Raw genomic sequence first — 21,314 nt, 5'->3', positions numbered from 1 at the left:
TTGAGCTCAAACTGTAAATGGACAGCGCCATTGTAGTGCAGTGAATCGTGGTATTGTGCAAGGGAAGATGGTGGTTGTAAGAGCAAAATGTGCAGGGAAAATAACAGGCAGTGGCCGAGTGGGAGAGCAACCAAACATCTGTTTTATTGAGTTTGAAGTCCTGCACTGAATGGTTTAGTTCTGCTGATTAGCACATATTTTTTATTGCAGCATTGTTTTTACTTTTTTTTTTTACTTTAACCCACTTCTTCTCAGAGCTTCTCCTACAGTTTGGATCCAGTGTGAGAGGCACTTGGAAAGCCATGTGCAACGAACACAAATCAATAAATACATAGATTAAACGATATTTTAAAAAAATCAATTGCTTTTAAAGGGAGAAATGGTAAAGAACGGGTGAGTGGGGGGTGGGCGAGGGGTCGCGGGGGAGAGAGGGTTAACCAGAGAAGGGGGGAAACAGGATAGAGGGAAGGGACGGTGGCGGGAAGGGGGAGGTTCGGGGCTCTGTGTTGTTCCAGGGTCTAGGGGAATGGAATGCTGCAGTGATGTCACGGCTGCAGGAGGGGGCATGCCTAATAATGACACAATCCCCACAGTTCTCCATGCCCTTCCCCCCATAACTCCAGGTTTCATCTGCCTCTCGGAGAAAGAAGGAAGGCAGGAGCAGTGTCTTCACGTTTCACGACGTACGTCAAGCATCGGCCGAAAAAACCAACATGTATTCGTTTTTGGCCAAAGGGGGATAACAATGGGGATTTGTAACTCAAGGTCAAACTGTGGAAAATAGAAGAAAGGGCGTGAAATGAACCGTCCAACTGAACAAAAGAATCGTTGCGCGTGTGTGTAAAAGTTCATGAGTTCTCGGTTCGAGTCAAGAAAACCATGTTGTAGGGACAACCCATATGCCACATTTGTTCTCATGCACTCCAATTTGCTGGAAGACTGAAACTGAAAGAGTAAGAAGCATTGGGATTTTGTTTAAAAGTAATGTGTATTAGTAAAGCTACTCATTGCTCCAAACAACAGGGAGAAATACAAATAAGTGTGAGTCACTCCAGAACAAAAGGCTAAATATAATAATACAAACAGAAGTGTTATTTGTTCACATTCCATGTGAGAAAAAATGTTTGAACAGTGAGGTAGACAAGATCCGTCTCAGCCCATCTCCAAAAAGCTAGGTGCGTGTCTAAGAGCCGTCTGATGGTATCTTGGGTGCTCTGCCCTTTGCTGAGCTTGTGGATCTGGAGTTATAGTTTCGTGGACGAATGTCTTTGTCGTCGTCTTCTTCCTCCTGAAGGAACAAGAACAATGAGAAAAAAACAAGAGAGAAAAACATTACACTCGATTGCGATTGTATGTTTTGTCACAGAATCCAGAGAACAGGGACCACGGGCGCAGATCAAAAAATAAATGAAATATTTTACGAATAGTACAAAAATATATATTTAATACAGCCATCTCCACTTTTTAAATAATTCCCTCATAAACAAATTAAAAAGGTTTTGTTAATGCTGGGCTATGTATCCTGCTCTTGTAAATATGTTAAGTGATAGCCTGAAAGTGATTCATGAACATATATATCAAGCTCCTATTAATGGCTGCGTCTCTGTTACAGCAGATCATTTGATATGGGTTTGAGCTATTATTGATGTCCCACTATACTCCATGTTTGCTTCCATGTCTGTGGTCCCCCTCTCCCTTTGTTGTAATGAGATCTGCCCCCTCGACAGGGACAGTAAGAGAGAAAGGGCTGTAGGGGTCTACGCAGACCTTTAACAGAGCCGCGATGAGGTCCTGGGAGGACAGCAGACACACGGCTTCCCCGAGGAACGCGATGAGGACCTGGAGCATGTCGGACCAGTGGCCCACGGTCATCATGAGCACGGTCAGGGATCCCAGGCGCAGGACCACCGAGCGCAGCAGAACTTCCAGTCCGGAGTGGCGCTGGCGTTCCTCTGAAAGAGGAACGCCAAAGTGGGGAGAAGAACACGAAAAACGGTATTAAAGAAAAGTATCTACCTCTGGCAAATGCATATTAGAACCCACCAGCACACGCAGGCACGCACGCACGCATGCATGCATGCGCACACACACACACACACACGCACACATACACACACACACACACACACACATAAAAGATAACACACATGAAAACACACACACACATACACACACACACACACCAGGCAATGAATGTAACGCTCACCATCACCTTGGATGTACGCCACCAGCATAGCATAGCATAGAGTCAGAGGTGTCCACAACTTCAGAGCACCCGTTAGAGACAGAAATTGGTCATACACGGTGGATATGGCGGCGAAAGACGCTACGGCGAAGGCCAGGATGACGCCCCTCTGCAGAGAGGCTAGAATGGAGTGTCCAGAGGTGAGGAGGCTAATGCATTTGCCACAGTAGCGTTCTTTGCTGTGCAGCGGGTACAGTTTCTCAACATGCTTCCACAAACTTTGGCAGATCCTGGCCAGTGCCCAGCTGAGGCCTGCCGCCAGCAGTAGGCCTAAAGTGCTGTTTACCGCCCCCTGCTGGAGAAAGCCGAGAGTGGCGGTGAGGCAGCAGCCCAGGGAGAACTGACACTGCACCAAGAGCAGCTGGGGTCCTCTGCTGGAGCTGTCCTGGAGACACGCAGAGTGGAGCGGGTTGCAGATTTGAAATGTTATAAATAAATAAAATATATGTGTTTCAAAGTGAAATGTTACAGATGAACTCTGATATGCCTTAAGTGTATGTAAACAAAGCCTTAACTTTCAACACACGTTGCCATGTAAGTCAGAACGCACCTGTCCTGCGGTGATCCCTGCCGACGCTGCCCGGAGACAGAACTCCAGGATTATCAGCGAGGAGACACGCGGGCCCACCTGGGACAGCAGGGCGGCCAGGCACCAGTAATGTATCGCTGTCCTCCACTGTTCCAGCAGAGGTCTGCCTCCAGAGGAAGACTTCTGTGTCTTATCTTTTCCCCCATCTGAATCACTATTCACAGAGAGAACCAACACTTTAGTAGTTCACCGCCAGAATTACTTTTCACAGAGAACAAACGCATTAAACATCATGATCAACCGACACATGATGTCGTTTCGAGGAAAATGCCAGTCCAAAAAACGATTGGACTAAAATGTCACACTGACCTGCATGCTTGAAGGAAGAAGTACACTCTCATCACATTACAGAGGACTGTGATTCCACATGCGCCCACCACACCTACACAGATAATAAAGCCCCCAGGATGCAAGGTTAATATCCCACTGTAAAGCTTAGAACTGAAATAGTTAACGCATTTTATGATTGACAACAGGTCTAACTTACCTTGGATGAAAGAATCGATTGAAATTGAATGAAAAGGCAACCATTCAAAAGCGCTCACAAATAGGGAGAAAGGGGAAAACATCATTTCCTTGCGGTATGCGATCACACAGTACTTTACGACATAAGTCACACAATAGACACGAGTATGTGAATTGCGCTAGGTCCAACATGTATCCTTCGGAATAGATTTGACATGCTATCTCCGTCCGCGTCCATGTTTGAATTCCAAAGGTCAGACACATTGTTATCCTATTCATTTCCTGATGAACGACACTCCTCTCCAGTAATTACTAGGCAAATAAAGATGCTCCATTCATTCGTTTTTTCCGTCTTAGAACTACAGTATAATACATTTTTGTTCCTTTGGGTTTCCGTTCAAACAAACCATGGGCCATTACAACGGTTTTTAAAAAGTTAGGTCTACTCTAACATGAAAATAAATTCGACGAAATGCAATTGTTCAATGATATTTTCCTTTATTAGCTTAGTTAAAAGACTCCAGTTGACAGTTTTCAAAATGTACTACATTAAAAACAAACATCTCAATACATACAGTTAATACATTCAATATGTTAGGCGTGGACAGCTGAAAGCACCAGAGTGAGCAAACATTGAGACTGAGATAGCAAAACACAGAGGTGGTTAAGTGAAATGGATATGCTTTTCGGTTTTCCCAAACTCCTTTAGTGTTAAAGTGTGTAAAGTTAAAAAACTTCGAAGCCATCCAACCCGTCAACTTTATGAGGTATATTATATTGGACACAACAACTTAATATCCTGGCGTAACCAACAGGAGTGTTTTCATAAGTCATTGCAAAAGGCATAGATTTTCGTCAGGTAAGTGAGGAAATGAGTCCATTCTATTCTCGTTCTTGAAGGAGCTCCTTAATCGCTGCACTCCCCCCTAGCCTGATGGGGTTAGCTTCTTCCCATGGATAGGTTGACCGGGTAGGTTGAGTGCCTCATCATATCCCAGAACAGCATGCTCAGTGTCGTGTGAGGGCCCAATCGAAGGAAAACAGGCCCTATGCCTTTATACAAGCCAAACAGGCCCTCGGCCCTCACCACCTTCAGGAAACAGTCAGTAAAGCCGCTGTAGTGCCGACCCTGAAAGGAGAAACCAGACAGACCCGTGATTAGACACTACTAGAGAATCCATCATCCACAAATACACCATGCTACTCCTGCAATAGCAATACAACAGCGGCGTTGGTCATCACTGAAACCCACCCTACGAAGCTCGTCCACTGGTTGGTTGTAGAGCCGCGTGCTGATGACATCAAAGGGCGTCATGGTGATCGTCACGGTGACGCCACTGATCATGGCGGCTGTCAAAGCAATCAGCCAGCTGTTGGGACTAAACCACTGAAAGGGCAAAGGAGAGAGATAACAGCCAGTTAGACTTTGCCCACCTCTTCACCTCAGTGGCTGCCCCTGTTGCATGTCTTGGATGGTCCGGCGGCTCACACGTACCTGGGCATGTGACACCCATTCTTTCGCAGAGCTGAAGGTTGCTAGTTGAGCAGCTGAACCCACCATGACCCTTGGTACAGCCCCATTCACTCCCCTCCACAGTCCAATGATACCTTCCCTTCTATAAATAGTTGCAAAGGCGCTGGATACACCCTGAAATAAACAAAAAGTTCAAACAAGTACTTTGTACATTCGGAAAGATACATCTTTGATGCAGTATATTAGGGAAGCAATTAATGATCGGACACCAATGAATGACTATGGGGTGATGTAACGTTCATGGATGATAGATGATCGATGCCTTACTTGATGATTATGCTGGTGGCCCACTGCAATGGTTTGGACAGTCTGTGCTTGCAAATGAGTTTTCACCTTATGAAAAAAAAATGCAGACAAACACTGTTAATGGGTTCAGCCTAGTGTAAGTCTCATTGTATTGTTACGTTCCCGGTTACATACTACACAGCGTACTAAACCCTGCTTCTATTCCTGCAATATTTGGACAAAGTTCAGACTCTGCTGGCAGGTTTGACGCAGAACAACAACAGCCAACTTGTTGGCCTATGTAACTGGATAGGGCATTTCTTTGACGGCATATCTTCGTAAATAAATACAAATGTGCTCTCCACACACAGTTAACAGTTTAGGATTGTATTTCATCTCATATTGCACCCTGTCCCTAAAGGAAGTTGGATAGAAGGTGTCCACATGAGTCAGTCATGTAACCAGAGTTTCCATCTCACCTTACACAAACACACATTTCAAATTCCTGGTTGATCCTACTTCTGGCATAAACACAGCACACATATTTTCCTTGCTGTCGAATAAATATACTCCAAAAGTTGCAGGGTTGTTTAAAATTACATGTGTGGATCTATTTATACACCTTGACACCTTGACCCGCATCATGTTTCCGTAACATTGGGAAAGGTGAACCAGAAACTTTTATGTAATGACAGTTGGGGAAGGAAAACACTAGCAGTAGCAAAGAATGTGTCAACAAAAAATATTACAGATATCGTGAATAGAAAATCGGCTGTAAATATTGCCTCCATTGATCAATTTAATCAATTTAAATTAACTTAAATTATTGTAAACTTATTACTTTAAAAGTAATAGAATATGAATAGAAAACAATATCAGAGCTTAAATAAAAAAATGGGGACAGCAGGGACTTAAAAAGGCATATAAGAAAAATAAAGAGGGCATAACAGTTCAATGAGGGGGAGTTTGATTCCAAGCCACAAGGTTCTGGGTGGAAACACAAGGTCGGAAGTAAAAAATTGAAATTTACACAAAAGTCGCTGTGGATAAAAGCGTCTGCTAAATCACTGAATCCAAATTCAAAATCCACAAAATAAATTATTCTGTTGTGAAGTCACGAATGAAGTCCTAACAAGCAATGGCTAGTTATGACTTCATTTGAATTACTCGAACAAAATAAATATTTTTTGTGTATGTTGCATTTGACTGCCATGGTTCAAGGTCGTACATCCTGTCCGTCATATCTATGGAAAAATAAAAAGAGAAATTCCCAAATTCTCACCAGATAGGCAGGAGAGGCGATAAAGGCCCCCAGTGCACCAGCCGCGGCCCCTGAGAGCAGACTCCCTCCATGGACGCTGGTGAACCCTGAGGCCTCACAGTACGAGTAGGATCCCAGCCTCACGCCGTTCATGAGGCCCTGGTACATCAGGCCCACCGACAGCCCCTTCTGTAGGCCCCGGATCCCGTCCGTGCGCGCCACCATCCACAAAGCCTGGAGGGCCCCGCGGTAGTGTCTCTGGTAGGAGCCCCACGCCTGCAGCTCTCCCTGGAGCTGCAGGCGGGTCTTCACCACCTCCAAGGGGTTGGTGAAAACGCACGCCCCGCAACATGCCAAGGCACCCAGGGCAAAGTCCAAGGGGGGCCAGACGGCCGGAGGCGTGGGTGAGGAGGTCAACAGTACCCCGGATACACCTGGGGGGGCCATGAAGGCAGAGTCTTTGGGGGAGTACTTCATGAGCGGAGTGCTGGTCATCCCTGAGACAGATGAAGACTTATGAAGAGAGGCTTAGAGTAGAGAGCTAGCTGCCATCATCTCTCAGGACCGATTGATGCTTCTATTGCAGGCCACAACATCTTCATGGATTGCTGGCTGGTTCTGTGAGATTGGTTATAGGAATGCATAGACAAAATTACTTTTGTTTATTGGGAGATTACACAAACAATTTTCGTTGTATTGCTCTTAAAAGTACCTGAGATTAAGGACATCAATTTATTCTTGTGGCAGATAAAATCCAGCAGAATTCTGTTGGAGAAAGAAAAAAGTTAACATTTAAGTTCAGTGGTTACCTTTTCGCTGTATAATATTTCGGCATTGATTCATAGAGGCACTAAACACCCTATATAATTACATACACACGTAGAAAAAACATTATGTGCCTCCGCAAGCAAAAAAAAAAGAGGTGGAAAAACTGCCCTGTCAAGCTTCCAACACGATAAGTTTAAGCAAGCATTACACAATGTTCTAGCAATTAACACACCCATTCATAGTCCTTTTATTACAAAATGGAAACATCTTCTGAATGACATTGCCTTAAATAAAAACTCACCGTGGACCTTTAGGTAGTATTTTTCGTCTCTTCCTAATCTAACATTGTAAACATGTGCCCGCCTCACCGCATTCATTGTCTGAGTCCCCGCCCCCAGTCTTCTGCTACAGCCAATACCGAGGCAGCCCTGTCTGTCAGAACACCACAACCCCCGTTCTGAACGAATCGGTCCTGCTGCGGCTGCCCAATGCCACTTTGGTCATAGAGCCTCTCTGGGTTAAAGGTTATTGTTGGTCAGATTGTATAGGCCGAAGTCCCTCGAAGGAGACAGATAATTAATCCTTGATATGACGTGGTCAAATAAGGAAGATCATTGCACTCCAGTTTTGGAATCCGGTTTATTAATCCATACGAATGCAAGCATAGTGTCATTGCCTCGTATGCATTCTAAGCATCGATGTTATTATTGTTCCATTTAACGTAATTTGAGTGTTAATTGTCGTGCATTGCAGATTACTAATGCATTAAACTGCAGCACTCTCGCTTGCATTCCTTTGAAACATGGTTTCCAGACTGTCAACCCAATCTTTCCAGGTCTGAAGAATATGCAAAGTCCAATGTTAAGACAATAACACAGCATGACCGAATGAAAGTGCTGTTGTTGACCTTCATGGGCTTACGATTTGATTTATGTTAAGAATGGTAAGAAAACGCTTATTTTCGCACATATTCATAATAACCAACTACCCTGCTGACTAAGTGCCCTTTTTTGGGGTCATCTCGTGGCTAAAGACCAGGTATTGTTTTGATTGATTTTGGATTACCCTATGTGCAATATGCACAATAACCACTAGAGGCTGATGTTGAGCTTTATAAATACTACCAGCTAGAACAACAAAACACGTCCAACTAAAACATGCTAATTTCTTTTGATTTAAAATAGACAGTAGACATGAAACCCAAAATGACAGAATCAGGTAAGACATTGAGGCCTTTATTGTTTGACTATGTTTATAGTACAATGCAACAACTCTTACCTGCCATGGCACCCTACACATTGAACAACCACCATGCTCACACAACACATACACTCAAGTTTCCAATGTAAACAATGCAGGCTTTAAGTGTGATAAAAAAGCAAGGTAGTCCTCAAGGTTTCCCCAGTTTCCCTTCGCCTAACCTTTCCTCTAGGAATTTGAGGCAGGGCGGGACACAAACGTCTTTTGGGCAAGTCCTGTTCACTCGTACCACTGTGGGCTCCGCTCGTAAGGAAAAAAAACAAAACTGCGAACTCCCGTGCACACAAAATCAAATGGGAACACGCATTCTAACAAAATGGTTGATCTTAAAGTGTGGGTCAATTTAAGTTCCGCTAAAACGTGACAGTGGGCCGAAGGGGTTAAAGAGAGTCGGAGATGGAACACCTAATTATGATAATGTACGGTTTCATAATCCTTGATAACAGAGAAAGGCCTTGTGTGTCGATAACCCCCCGTGCTTCCACAGAGGGTGGGGGGGGTGGGGGGGGGTTGGCTCGCCTGTCTGCGGGCTGGCACTACCTTTTAGCGCGCACAAAGTACAAGGCGTTGGTTTTCGGGTAGTACTTCACGTTCTGCTTCTTGTCCATCAGCCCACCGAAGATAATGAGCTCCCCCCGGCCCTGGACCACCGTGTGCAGGCTGGTCTCGGGCGGGCCGGTGACCGCCGCGGGGCTCCCGCTGCCGTACACCCTCCAGGACACCACCGCCACCGGCTTGGCCCGCGACACGTCCAGGACGTACATCTGCATGGGCTTGCAGTTGAGCGACTGGTACAGCGGCTTGCCCACGTTCAGGCTCTGGGGCGGGTGGTGGCCCAGGCGGCGCGCGATCGGCGGGATGGCGTGTCCGTCGGCCCCGGCGACCTGCGGGGGACTGGAGGACGATGACGGCGGCGGCGTCGTGCCGGAGGGGGGCGCCGTGGCCCCGCCCCCGTTGACCCCCCCCGCCTGGAGGAGGGGCGACGAGGAGGGGGACAGGTTCTTCACGGCCTCCAGGCCCCGTCGTAAGGCGGCGGGGGACACGGCCCCGGGGGGGGTGCACGGGGACCCGCTGGGGGGGGTGTGCACCCCGTTGGTGCTGGCCCCCTCTGGGGGGGGCGCGGCGGAGGGGGGGGACTCCCAGCCATAGTCCGATGCGGCGGGCAGGTGGGGGTGGAGCGGCGGGGAGGCGGCCTGGCCCGGGCTGGTGCGGGCGGAGGAGGAGCCGTTCAGCAGCGGGGGCAGGGGGGGGCTGTCGGGCACCTGCGACGGGGAAGGCTGCTGGGAGGAGGACGGGCTCCCGTCTCTGGTGCTGCCGCGGCCTGAGGGCCGGGGCCTCAGGGTCCCCCAGCGCCCATTGACGCAGGGGGCCTCCTCGATGGTGCCCAGGACCAGGCCGGCGGCCCCGCTGCGCACCGGGGAGTGGGAGCGTAGGGAGGGGGGCTCGTTGCCCAGGGGGCCCGGCGTGGCACTTATGGGGGAGGGCCGGGAGTTGAGGCTGGGGCTGAGGGGGGCCCGGCCAGACGGCGCCTGGGAGAAGACCACCACACACTGGCCCACCTAGAAGGAAGAACGGACGATGACGACGGAAAGCGGGCGGAGTGAAAAGAGGCACAGTAATACAACAGCAAAGGGATTCACAAATATGTTGCCATGGTAATACATGAGATATAAGATTGTGGTGATAGTAGACTACACATGATTTAATCATAGCCATGCAACTAAAGAAGAAGTTGCATGGCTGAGAAGTGGGATGGAATTGCGGTACCAGCATAATACTGTAATACAATTAGGGCTGGCCCGAATGCCATTTTTCAGGCTTCAAATGCTCGTTGGTTTTTCCGAGCGAATATTCGAATACTCGTTCCAGAAAAAAACACCATCAAAAACAACATTAATAATCCCTATATACTCCCTGGAACCAATTTTGACAGTATCTGCATATTTTGTTGAAGATTTAATAGCTTTTGAACGTTAATTAGTAGGCCTAAGTAGGTTGAAGTCCCTTAGTTTTTCCCTGTGAAAGCGAACAGCTGTTGCTCCGTTCCAAATCAGCTGTTCTCTGCCATCTCAGCCCTTACGGGAGCTTTTCAATTCATCCTGGAACGTTCATCTTTTCAGGGAATTTGTACAATAAATCCATAACAAATACAGAATATTGATTGTCTTATGTGTCCATATTATATCCATTATATTGACCGGGTATTCCCAAGACGCTCACGCTCTGCAGCAAGCCAGTCACAGTTGATTGGCGCGGCGCTGTACAGCAAACGTAAACAAACAACTAAGCTAAGGTTTTAAGTATTACTTTTCCTCCAGAGATCCCGCTAATGTTGTGTTATAAAGTAAAGGGAAACAAGATATCTATTCTTCCTCCACCTCTCTCGCTTCTCTGCTCGGTGTCGCTGACGCTTATAGTTTGCCTCCCTCGCTCTGGTAACGTCACGTACGTGAAAAAAAAAGAAAAAAAAAGAAGCTCTGAATACTGATTTAAGCTTCGAATACTAATTTTCCGAACGAGTATTCGAATATTAGAATAATTCGGGCCAGCCCTAAATACAATGTGTTTTTTCTAACTGTATTAAAAAAAAAATGTATATGCCATGGAATAAAGTCAACATACATTTTAATATTGATAACCGATTTCTTAAACTAAAAATAAAAATAAAAGTAGAAGGTAATGACCGGCATAAAACAAAACATATTTTTACGCAACAAATATTTCTGCGTTTTAATAATCGTAATAATACAGCATAAGAGCGATTCTGCAGTCATAGCCAGTGCGCACTGGAGAATTCTGCGTACCAACTCAGTGTTCAAGCTTTGGTAAAGTGATAAGATAAAATGAAACTGACACTACTAGCTGGAGGATGGCGCCATCAGATTCTCCCTCGCCCAAAGCTAATTCACTTTTATGTTCTCACTTTGGCCTGAATGTAGCAGAAGCAAACACTCACCCGGCAGGCTGTACTATATACTATATACTAAAAATAAAAATATATAAAAGTAGAAGGTAATGCCATATTGGATAGATCCAGATAAAGTATTGAACTGGGATATTCTTATACATTATAGGGTAATTACAGTTTTATAATTAACCTATAATATAAAGTTGTAATATCAGCATCTGCCCCAAGGGATGTGATGTTGTGAAAATATGGGATGACAAATGTCATTTGTTTGGACACAAGACAAATAAATCACTTGTTTGCGAGGCCATAGCATACTGATGATCTTCATATTGACATAAAGTGTGAGTTGAGGAGTTGAGGAAGAAAAGTGAACACCTCATAATCAAAACCCTTTGTTAAGAATACTCTTAATGACATGTTCTAAACTGAATCAAATAGGAAACAAACTGATGTATCGGACAGTTGCTGGTGTTACTTCTTATGTTATTATATTTGAGGGCAGGAGGGATATTTGTGTTTAATTTTTGAGGGATAGCCTATAATGGGTAAGAAATCACATTGATTATTTTTGCGGAACAAATGTGTTTCCGTTGTAATAATCGAAGGTTAATAATACAGCATAGCCAGTGCACACTGGAGAATTCTGCGTACCAATTCAGTGTTCAAGCTTTGGTAAAGTGATAAAAAATAATGAAACTGGCACTACTAGCTGGAGGATGGTGCCATCAGATTCTCCCTCGCCCGAATCTAACTCACTTTCATGTTCCCGCCTTGGCCTGTACACAGCAGGAGCTTACTCACCCTGCAGGCTGGGTGACACCACAGCTCTGGAGCGCCGTGGTCGTCGTTCTCCACCTGCAGCTGCTGCCAGGTCCACGGAGACACCCCCATGTGGAGGAGCCAGGCGTCCTTCAGGAGCTGAAAGGGAGGAGACGCACAGCAACGACACACAGTGGTCATCAGGCTGCCTCCGGGTGCATTGGGGAATGACGACAGGGTACGAGAAACTCTGAGCACGTGTGATGGAAACGTACCGCGTTTGGGCCACCGCAGCCCCCCAGGATGAGCAGAGTTTCCTTGTCGATGACAATCTAGAGACGGAGAAGACATTGGTAAAGACTCAGTTGATGAAACGGGAAAAAGGAAACATGAACAATTTGGTTGGGATACAAGACCCGTCGTGCTTTGACTTTTGTCCAAAAATCATATTCGAAGTTTGTTTGTTTATTAATATTAATATTCGAATATTTATTAATAATATTTTGACCATCAAATGCCTTCAGTAAGACCTGGATTGGGCTTCGCGAGGTTTGTTTACCGGCGTTGCTATGGTTACCGGTCTTGCGTGTTCCAACGTTTTATTAGGTTTCTAATAAATCGCTGTCTAATCAATACTTCATTCACTGCCTCTTCCGTGGTCATTACAATATTATGAATAGACTGCGTCGGGTTCTCCGACGTCTCTCCCTCTTGGCCTGCCCATAACAGGTTTGAATATTAAGGGCTGCCTAATATTCGTTCGAATTTTGATTTCTTTTTTGATATTCTAATTATATTCGAATAAGGAAGTTCGAGTCAAAGCCCTAATACGAGTTGATTCTGTTCGACTGTTGGAGCCTCCTTACTTGAGACTGGCCTCCTCTGGGATGCGGGCAGGGTCCAGATATGGCCGGCTTGGACCAGGACCACTGCTCCAAATCCAACACCCACACTTCGTTACTCCTGATGAGGGATATGCAGAGAGCAAGGCAAGAGAGGGAATTACACCAACCATTGTTCATACATGGATCAGCAGGTTACAATAGGAGCATTCATGTCATTGTGGAGACGCATTCACAAAACAAACAAGAAGAGCATACATTTGCCGTGCTCCTAGCGAGCCCCCAAACACCACCATGGTGTTGCCGATCACAGAGGAGGAGTGTCCAGCCATTGGTGGGGGGCCGTGGGTCGTCACTATGCAATTCCACCTGGTGTTGAAATAGAATGCATGAAGCTGAAGATCAAGCAAAAACAACAGGAAATGGGAACCTGAGGGACTGAATTAGAACATGGCGAGCCCATAGCGATCCCCTACCAGTTTTTAGAGGGCGAGTAGGTGTGGATTTCATCAAAGAACCTCTCTGGCTGATGGAGCGGGTAAGGACTGGGGCGGGTCCAGCCACCGAATAGCACTAGAAGGTCTTTGTGCATCACTAGGGTGGCTCCCGCCTTTGGAGATGGGTATGAGCCTGTGTGGAAGGACAATGGACACGTTCTGCTGAAAAAGAGCCATCTGAACGCATACACTGATAAAATATGGGCTGTTTGGAAAATTAATGAAATACTAAAATTACATTTTAAAGAGACAGTGATTGAGGGGAATATTTAGAATAGTTCTCCATCGCTATTTCTTTGCTACTAACACAGTTTGTGCTAACAAACAGCACCTAGTCCTGTGACTCAGCATTTCTAGTTTTGCCTTGCATAACTGCGGTCACGAAAGTGGTACCATTAGCCTGGTACCTGAGGCTAAAGGACGAATCCACTCTTTGCTGTTGAGGTCAAGTCTCCACAGATCATTGAAGGCAGCATTGCAGCTACTCTGTGTGCAACCCCCAAACACATACATGGACTGGTTGGAGTCATAATAACATGCGCCTGGAACAAAGACAAAACAATGCATTAATAATATATAACCTGTCAAAACGCTAAAGGTTATATTTAATTGTGTGTTTCAAAGTTCCTTTGGTCATAATAAAAAGATTTGCATAGATTCTTGGTTTAATGCAGATTCAGAATAGGTAGCATAGATACATTGGTTACAAAGTTTAAGTGTTTAACTCAAAGCCAACTTTATAACAGGTCTGAGAAGCAATTAATTTGATTGGCATCATAATAAATCATAGAGCATACTGACTGTGTGAGAAACGTTGAGTGATAGGTGTTCCAGGATATGGGTATGTACGACTTTCCCACTGAATGTTACCCTCCTGAATTGCCCTCAGGAAACCATGGTAACATTGATGAGCAACGCCTAGCAAGAAAAGGAGTAAGAAAAGTTTTAGCACTATCAATTGCAGGCTAATGTTGGATCCAGCCATCGTACTACGTTATATCAGAAGATCTAGTTGGAGACGGTACAGAGCGTGGACCAGAAAACAAAAACTGAAATTTACGGAGATTTCTACCAAAGACAAAATAATTTGCGGGATTGGATGATGCATTCAGGAGAGGATGTTTATGGGTGTATTTCTACAGTGGCCAGTCTACACAATGTTGATCTGAAACCTTTACACACACTTTTTTACAGTTTCCTACTGCTGGCCGATTTTGTGTTGGCCCGTCTCCAGCAACATGATCAAACCAATATAGAGGGAAATAAACACTTTTTTTTATTAATCTAAAGTCTCGTTTGTGAGCCTGTCTGCAGGGTATCAATTGAATAGTATAAGCTTTTTTCTTTTGACCGTATGTACCATAAAATGAACGCATGATTTGTTGATCAGCTTTTGGGGTCTAAAATAATACATAGAGATAAGAAAGCTGTACCTTTGATGAGGCGATACCATTGCTTGCAAACCAGCGCAGCAGTCTTGTGCTCCTGGTACGGTGAGAGGAAGGACAGGATGTACTCTAGAACCTCCTCTGGTAGTTCCGACATTGTTCTCCTCCCTTTGGCACCACATTCTGGGTCGATCTCGTGATTGCTGGACCCCATCTTTTGATCTACTTCTCCCGCTTTCACAACTGGCTCCTCTCCATCTTCCTCGGTATCCATGGCAACAAAGTATCCATCCTCAGTTTCAGAGGTGCGGGACATTATCTGCTGTAATATGGTTGAAATACATGCAAGTAATTAATTTACAAAGATTGAGGACAAGGATCAAACATTTATATTTCTGCGGTTTGGTATGAAACCTTCATCTTCCAGCTACATTAAAGCTTGGTCGAAGGACCTTATTTTTTAAACCTTCCTTTTAGCTACATGATAATACCTCTCCGACCTACACCATGATTTTCAATATGTTTGGATATATTGTTTAAATAGTTTTGAAAACTTGAGTGGACTGACGTACTGTATGCAATTACATACGTCAAGAAAAATCAATTACTTCCTTGTCAAGAAACGTCACTGAGTAGGTTAGACATTTAAAACAATCAATTGCTTTCTATAAAGAACAAAAAAAATGCATAGCAAGCATTTGCGAGCTAGTTCACCCGACTGTAGGCCTGTGAAGCACTATCATCTTTTAACGATGTTGGAAGGCTGTAAATATACATCTGACTTGGGCTCACCAGGTCCAAATCACACCCTCAAAAGGACTTGTAACACGGTACATGTTGCACCTGAACTATAGTCATAGTAACCATGACCAGTAAACATACCCAGTAAAACAATGATTATAGGTTTCCCACTGCACATTTTGAAGTGAAGATGATCCATTTAGTTTTTAACTATAACAACACTGACTAATGTCAGATATCCATCCCAGCCATCAGTGTAGTAAACCTTACTTGTCATCTTCACTAGAACACACAGTTCAGAATGGAGGTACCAGTATTAATGACAAACGCTAACAATGCTAAGAAACCAGTTAGCAGACAGCAGAATCTCTCATGGATTTAGAGATCGCAGATTTCCCCATATAAATGAAATGACACATTGAAAATACACGTCCCCTGCCATACTAGGCCACCGCCACGACTATGAAACATGACACGTTATCTATGGAATAAAAATCGCAGTTTCATGGTGGCTAACGTTAGCGTGCTAGGCTGCAGTGGATAATCTTTGCTAGTTGGAAAACAGCTAGCGTTAAGCTAAGGCTTCTTCCACATGATTAGCCTCCCTGACGTCCAGTGGACCCGTCAGACTTTATGTGCAATACTAGCATGCATCTATAACATAACAGCAATAACATGTACCGTGGTTTTAGACTTGATCTTTAATCGGGTACGAGATTTCAGCCTTCCTCTCCTCCTCCCCTTTATCAGCTTTGGTGTTGCATCTGCACATTCCAAACATTCGCCATCTTCAGTGGAGGCATCGGCAGCTCTATCAGCTGCACCACGTCCTCCGCACCACCAGAGGCAGCAGCACTGCGGTGGGCTTCATGAAATTTGGCTGTTTGATTTGATGGGCTCCTTTGCAAAGGTCGCCACAGCAGGGGGGACGGCCCCAAGGGGGGGGGGGGGGGGGGATTCGGAGAGATGAGATGCCTTTTAGTATATTGTCAACTTTGGATTCAATTATTTGTAATATTATTCTTTCAAAATTGCTAAAGAATGTCCAATATTTTTCAAAAGCCAGATCATCGCAGCAGCTTCATGGGATATGGAGCGCACGGTCAGAACGGCGGGCTCAGTTTCCAGGACGACCGGCACTTGCTTTATTTTTCTGTCATTTTAACCTTAGGTTTTTATTTATTTATTTAGGTCGCAGCACAAGCCTGGTCAATGTATATTTACTTGACTAGATCGAACGTAGTCATACTTAATGTTTAACCAACACTTTTTCTCCTACTGTGAAAGGCCCCATCAAATAAAGGTTATGTCATCCAAATGAATTGCTCCAAAACCTATGAGGATTTTTAAGGAGGCATCTTTATATGGAACAAAAAGGCAAGTTATACAGCAATATATATATATATATATATATATATATATATATATATATATATATATATATCTATATATATATCTATATCTATATATATATGAGGATTTTTAAGGAGGCATCTTTATATGGAACAAAAAGGCAAGTTATACAGCAATATATATATATATATATATATATATATATATATATATATATATATATATATATATATATTGCTGTATAACTTGCCTTTTTGTTCCATATAAAGATGCCTCCTTAAAAATCCTCATATATATATAGATATAGATATATATCTATATATATATTGCTGTATACTTTCATATCTATTTATCGTTTCAGCTATTTTATTTCACGAAAACCAAATGCTGTGAAGTGATTTGTTTATTAAATATAACAATTCCATTAATACATTTGATTTTCCATTAAAAAAAACCATTTCCAGATAATTATATTATGTATATTACATTATATATATATAATGCCCATAATTTTATATATATATATTTTATTTATGTTACATATATCCATGGATCGATCACCTTCTGGCCGACCTTATGAATAAATAGGTCGGTATCTATTTGGGACAGAATATGCGACAGCGTTGTTCTTAGAACTACCACTAGGAGCGCCCAAGTCCACTTATTGCGATGTTACCTATAAGGGATTTTTCTAATTTATAGAGGAAGAATTGAGGATTCCCTGATTGGTAGCAAGACAATAACACACACAGAACATTTTAGAATACGCTTACAATATCAATTACAACTTAAAAAATGGATAAAAATTAGTTAAAATACAGCAAATTGAATTTAGATTTTGCGGCCACATCAGCCTGGACACGATTCCGCATAAACTAAAGAAGACGGAGCTGTCGGGATCTATAAACATGGACGATGAAGAGATTGCAGATAGCTGGGAAGAAGCGGCGGACAGCGGGGTATGGAAGACTTTGGTCTTTACGAGATTGTAGTCTTACGTTAATCGACACAGGTCCGATCATTGCATAGCTTCCTCTACTAGTAGGTCGGAGAGTCGGAGCCTTGATTTTTTTAAAGTATGTTGTTTTGAGAACAGCGATGAGCCTGGATCTATCTGTCTGCGGCTCTGCAGGCCGCGTCCACACTGAATCGCACAGCCTTGATATCGGACGAAATTCACTTTTTTTTTTTAATTGCCTGCATAGGTAATTAATAATAATACAAATCTTACCCACCTTGTCGGCAACCATATAAGGCTTTTATCATATGGTGTTCTTATTGTTGTGGATATTCAATTTTACATGGCGTTTTGATTTACAAACGGAACACATTCAGCTTTATTCATTTTTGTCTTATGAATTATATTACATCTCACAGAATTTATGCGAAAGAATATCGACCTAGCAAATTATGATCATATGGTACGGAGCCTTACAGTTCTTATATTCTTTGTTTATCTTTTCAGGAAATAGAGAGAAGACTCGAGGCAAAGCTGAAAATAAGTCGAGAAGCAAAGTAAGTAAATAAAATGGATGTTGAACAAAATCAAAAGTGGTCAATGTACATTTTTCAGTCACGTCGTCTTTTGTTAACATATTTTTCCTTTTTTTGATTAGGAAATCCAGCTTGAGTTCAGGAAGCTCAGTCGTGCGTACTGGTGTTGTAATCCAGGACGACTCGCTACCTGCAGCACCTCCACCACAAATCCGCATTCTCAAGCGTCCTTCAAACAACGGCATGATGGGAAATCCTTCATCCTCTCGACCCTCACAGCAGATGAAGTCTCTCGCCCAGCGAGAAGCTGAGTATGCAGAGGCCAGGAGGAGGATTCTGGGGAGTGCAAGCTCTGACGACGCCCCCCAGGACAAACCATCTCAAGACAGGTGAGAGAAACCCACCTGTATCCCAATGTCACTTAAATCAATCATTCTAGAATATGAACAGAAATGAATCAATAGGAAAGTATCTAGGCGCTAACAATAACTTTCTCTCAATACATTAAAGGCATGCTCGAGTTAGTGGTCAGCAGCCACCAGCAGAACCAGTCTGTCCAAACGCTCATGTGATCCGTCAACCCTCCGGGCCGGACGGTACTTCCGGCTTCCGCTTCTGCAGATAAATAAGAACAAGCTGCCCATCCAATGAAATCTGCCATTTTCCTCCCCCTGAATGGCCATCTAGAGTGGATATCGAACCAGGTGTGTGGGCGGCATTGTGTATGACACAGGGAGTGGCGGGATGGATTACACACTGATGGATGAACACATGAAGATGAGACCAACATATGAACCGTTCCGCCCCTCTACACTCTGTTGACTGCCATGCACCTTGCCTTTTGCCTTGTCTTTTCCCCGTGTGGAACTGTGAAAGGGGCTGGTATAGATTTTCCTGCAATCAGAAGCCCCTGCGGTTCTATGCTGGGATAAGAATAATTCCTCAGGTCCCCACACACTGTGATATTCCCCATGATGTAACTATTGAGCTGGCCAAGGACGTGCCACTCTCGTGGGCTGGCTATGAGCCAGGACAACAGGTTTGTATTGGCCAAGAGAGGATAAGGAAAGAAAAATAATCTGCTGGAGGTTTGTGACATATCTACCAGGGACCAACTTGCCATTTCTGGCCCTTTGCCTTGGTTTTCGTTTAAAAGCGACTGGATAGTTAATTGGAAAGTTATGAAAAGAGAGTTCTAGTTCAGATTTGTTTTTGTAAAGTGTCAAGAAATCACTATGGACAACCAGCAGATTTCACAAACGAATTCCAGTAAAGCGGTACCTGGTGGAAAAGTAGTCTTTGGCCAAAGATTGTATAAGTGAGTTATAAAATAGGAGTAAGTCTTGGTTTGTAAAGCAATAATTATTTTCCCTATTGCCTGCATACCTTTTTACATTTGTTTTTTTATTATTTATTAGTTAGTTTTTATTGGCCATTTCAGTTGTATTTTTTTGGTCTCCATTTTTCTTTTAAATATTATGTTCAAGAACATTGTTTATGTCAAAGAAAGAAAAATAACATTACAATCTGCTTTCTCATAAGAATTTTGACACATTTGAGAAGGTATTTCAACAAATATAAATCTTCATTGAAACTATCCCTTTTATGAATTTGAAATGTCCTATGTTTATTTAGGTCAGTATAGTGACACAGCCTAGAAAAATCCTCTTATTCTTTAGTAGTAAGATTGAAGAACTTAAAGATGTAAACACTATGTGTTAGTGTCTAATCTATAGCAGAGAAATGACCAAATACAAATTAAAAATACACCAAAAAAAGATAAACGATACACTAAACCATGACACTATTTAGCGGGATCATGGCTGATTTCTGAATATATTCATAGGTTTTATTAAGATATTCTTAAGATCATTTCCTTCCACACATTTGCATTACTTGTTTTACAAATCAACAACACCATGCCAGGTTTTTCAGCATAATTTCCTTGGGGCTTTATTTAAATAATGATGCATGGTTGGACTTGACACAGGAGAGGAACATTTCTTTTGGGAGAAAGTATTCTACAAGCTCTTTGGCTGATCTAAAACCTAAGAAATTCTGGAGGAATTAACCATTAGCCACAAAGTCTGCCCATAGTCTAAAATACATGCTACCATAATTGTACCATTCATTTGAATTTCCCCGTACAATGGCGTATTCAAAATGTCTTTCTTTGCTAGAGGTTGTTTTACGATACAGATTAAAATCTATGTATTTTGCCTCATGTAAAACTGTCAACCTGTCTAGCTCTGAAATAGTTTAACATACAATGAAACGTGTCTTAATTAGTTAGCCAAAATTGGATAGAATTTGTTATGTTTGTATGTAAGGCCCAAGATGAAAGGATTCTCAATTTAAAGTATTGACAAAGTTGGCTTGCTCTATATGCACTAACAAAGTGTTTCCCAACCTTGGGTTCGGGACCCCACTGGAGTCTCCTGACAAGCATACAGGATCATGACAATACAAAAGAGGTCCAGACTATGATTCATTCTGCACGCAAGCGATCTACCACTTGCTGGTATGGCATGGTGATGATATGGTCAGAACAATGTGGGTTTTGTAAGAAGATGCAAGTCTTGGTTGTATTATTTTCAGATCAAAAAATGAGGTTGAGGCACCTGCTCTTTAAGCTCTTATGCTCCAACATTAGCATTCATTTTGGATTTTTTTTTTTTTTAATCATACCCAGTAGTTAAATTCAGCTATAACTTTGTTTTAATTTGCTTGTCCTTTTGAAACCAGAAAAATGTCTTAAATTCACAATTACCCTTTAATAAAGACGGTGAACATGAAGCAATGCATTTTTGTTCTTATTTTTTGTTAAATTGTTTGTTATGGTTTATTGTACATACAGTTTTTTGGTATTTGCCTACCATAATTGGTAGTAGACACACATTATAGCCCTGTAGAAAGCATCACGATTCGAAATTCAACACACCAAGCAGCAATGTATAACTTGGAAGCCTCAGGTTATCTGTT

The 21,314-nt window shown here is 43.2% G+C and overlaps 4 protein-coding genes across 5 annotated transcripts; 1 reads left to right on the top strand and 3 right to left on the bottom strand.

The window, feature by feature from the left end:
- Positions 1-509: 509 nt before the first annotated feature.
- LOC130402155 (transmembrane protein 82-like) lies at positions 510-3,658 on the bottom strand. The gene is made up of 6 exons (XM_056606283.1): positions 3,322-3,658; positions 3,144-3,216; positions 2,796-2,988; positions 2,207-2,630; positions 1,768-1,952; positions 510-1,288 (listed from the first exon to the last, which is right to left on the bottom strand). Exons 1-6 carry the CDS (start codon positions 3,404-3,406, stop codon positions 1,184-1,186), a joined length of 1,065 nt encoding a protein of 354 aa, XP_056462258.1. The 5' UTR covers positions 3,407-3,658; the 3' UTR covers positions 510-1,183.
- A 109-nt stretch (positions 3,659-3,767) lies between these two features.
- On the bottom strand, positions 3,768-7,476 carry slc25a34 (solute carrier family 25 member 34). Its single transcript, XM_056606285.1, has 7 exons — positions 7,389-7,476; positions 7,032-7,084; positions 6,341-6,937; positions 5,101-5,166; positions 4,795-4,947; positions 4,552-4,686; positions 3,768-4,428 (listed from the first exon to the last, which is right to left on the bottom strand). The coding sequence occupies exons 3-7, from the start codon at positions 6,812-6,814 to the stop codon at positions 4,240-4,242; spliced, it is 1,017 nt and encodes a 338-aa protein (XP_056462260.1). The 5' UTR covers positions 6,815-6,937; positions 7,032-7,084; positions 7,389-7,476; the 3' UTR covers positions 3,768-4,239.
- A 562-nt stretch (positions 7,477-8,038) lies between these two features.
- On the bottom strand, positions 8,039-16,320 carry fbxo42 (F-box protein 42). Of its 2 annotated transcripts, none has more exons than XM_056606258.1 (10): positions 16,167-16,320; positions 14,790-15,063; positions 14,158-14,274; positions 13,764-13,898; positions 13,336-13,489; positions 13,118-13,228; positions 12,884-12,980; positions 12,293-12,349; positions 12,060-12,176; positions 8,039-9,906 (listed from the first exon to the last, which is right to left on the bottom strand). In XM_056606258.1, exons 2-10 carry the CDS (start codon positions 15,058-15,060, stop codon positions 8,884-8,886), a joined length of 2,082 nt encoding a protein of 693 aa, XP_056462233.1. In that variant the 5' UTR covers positions 15,061-15,063; positions 16,167-16,320; the 3' UTR covers positions 8,039-8,883. The 2 variants fall into 2 exon arrangements, with proteins under 2 accessions (XP_056462233.1, XP_056462232.1); XM_056606257.1 differs by having other exon boundaries at positions 8,042-9,906; positions 14,790-15,066.
- Positions 16,321-17,528: 1,208 nt separating this feature from the next.
- Positions 17,529-21,155, top strand: LOC130402172 (SUZ domain-containing protein 1-like). The gene is made up of 4 exons (XM_056606301.1): positions 17,529-17,797; positions 18,304-18,353; positions 18,455-18,721; positions 18,843-21,155. The coding sequence occupies exons 1-4, from the start codon at positions 17,747-17,749 to the stop codon at positions 18,955-18,957; spliced, it is 483 nt and encodes a 160-aa protein (XP_056462276.1). The 5' UTR covers positions 17,529-17,746; the 3' UTR covers positions 18,958-21,155.
- The last annotated feature ends 159 nt before the right edge of the window (positions 21,156-21,314 follow it).

Source organism: Gadus chalcogrammus, chromosome 13 (assembly GCF_026213295.1).
Source record: "Gadus chalcogrammus isolate NIFS_2021 chromosome 13, NIFS_Gcha_1.0, whole genome shotgun sequence".
NCBI classification, from domain to species: Eukaryota; Metazoa; Chordata; class Actinopteri; order Gadiformes; family Gadidae; genus Gadus; species Gadus chalcogrammus.
This window is presented reverse-complemented; position numbering and strand designations above follow the sequence as displayed.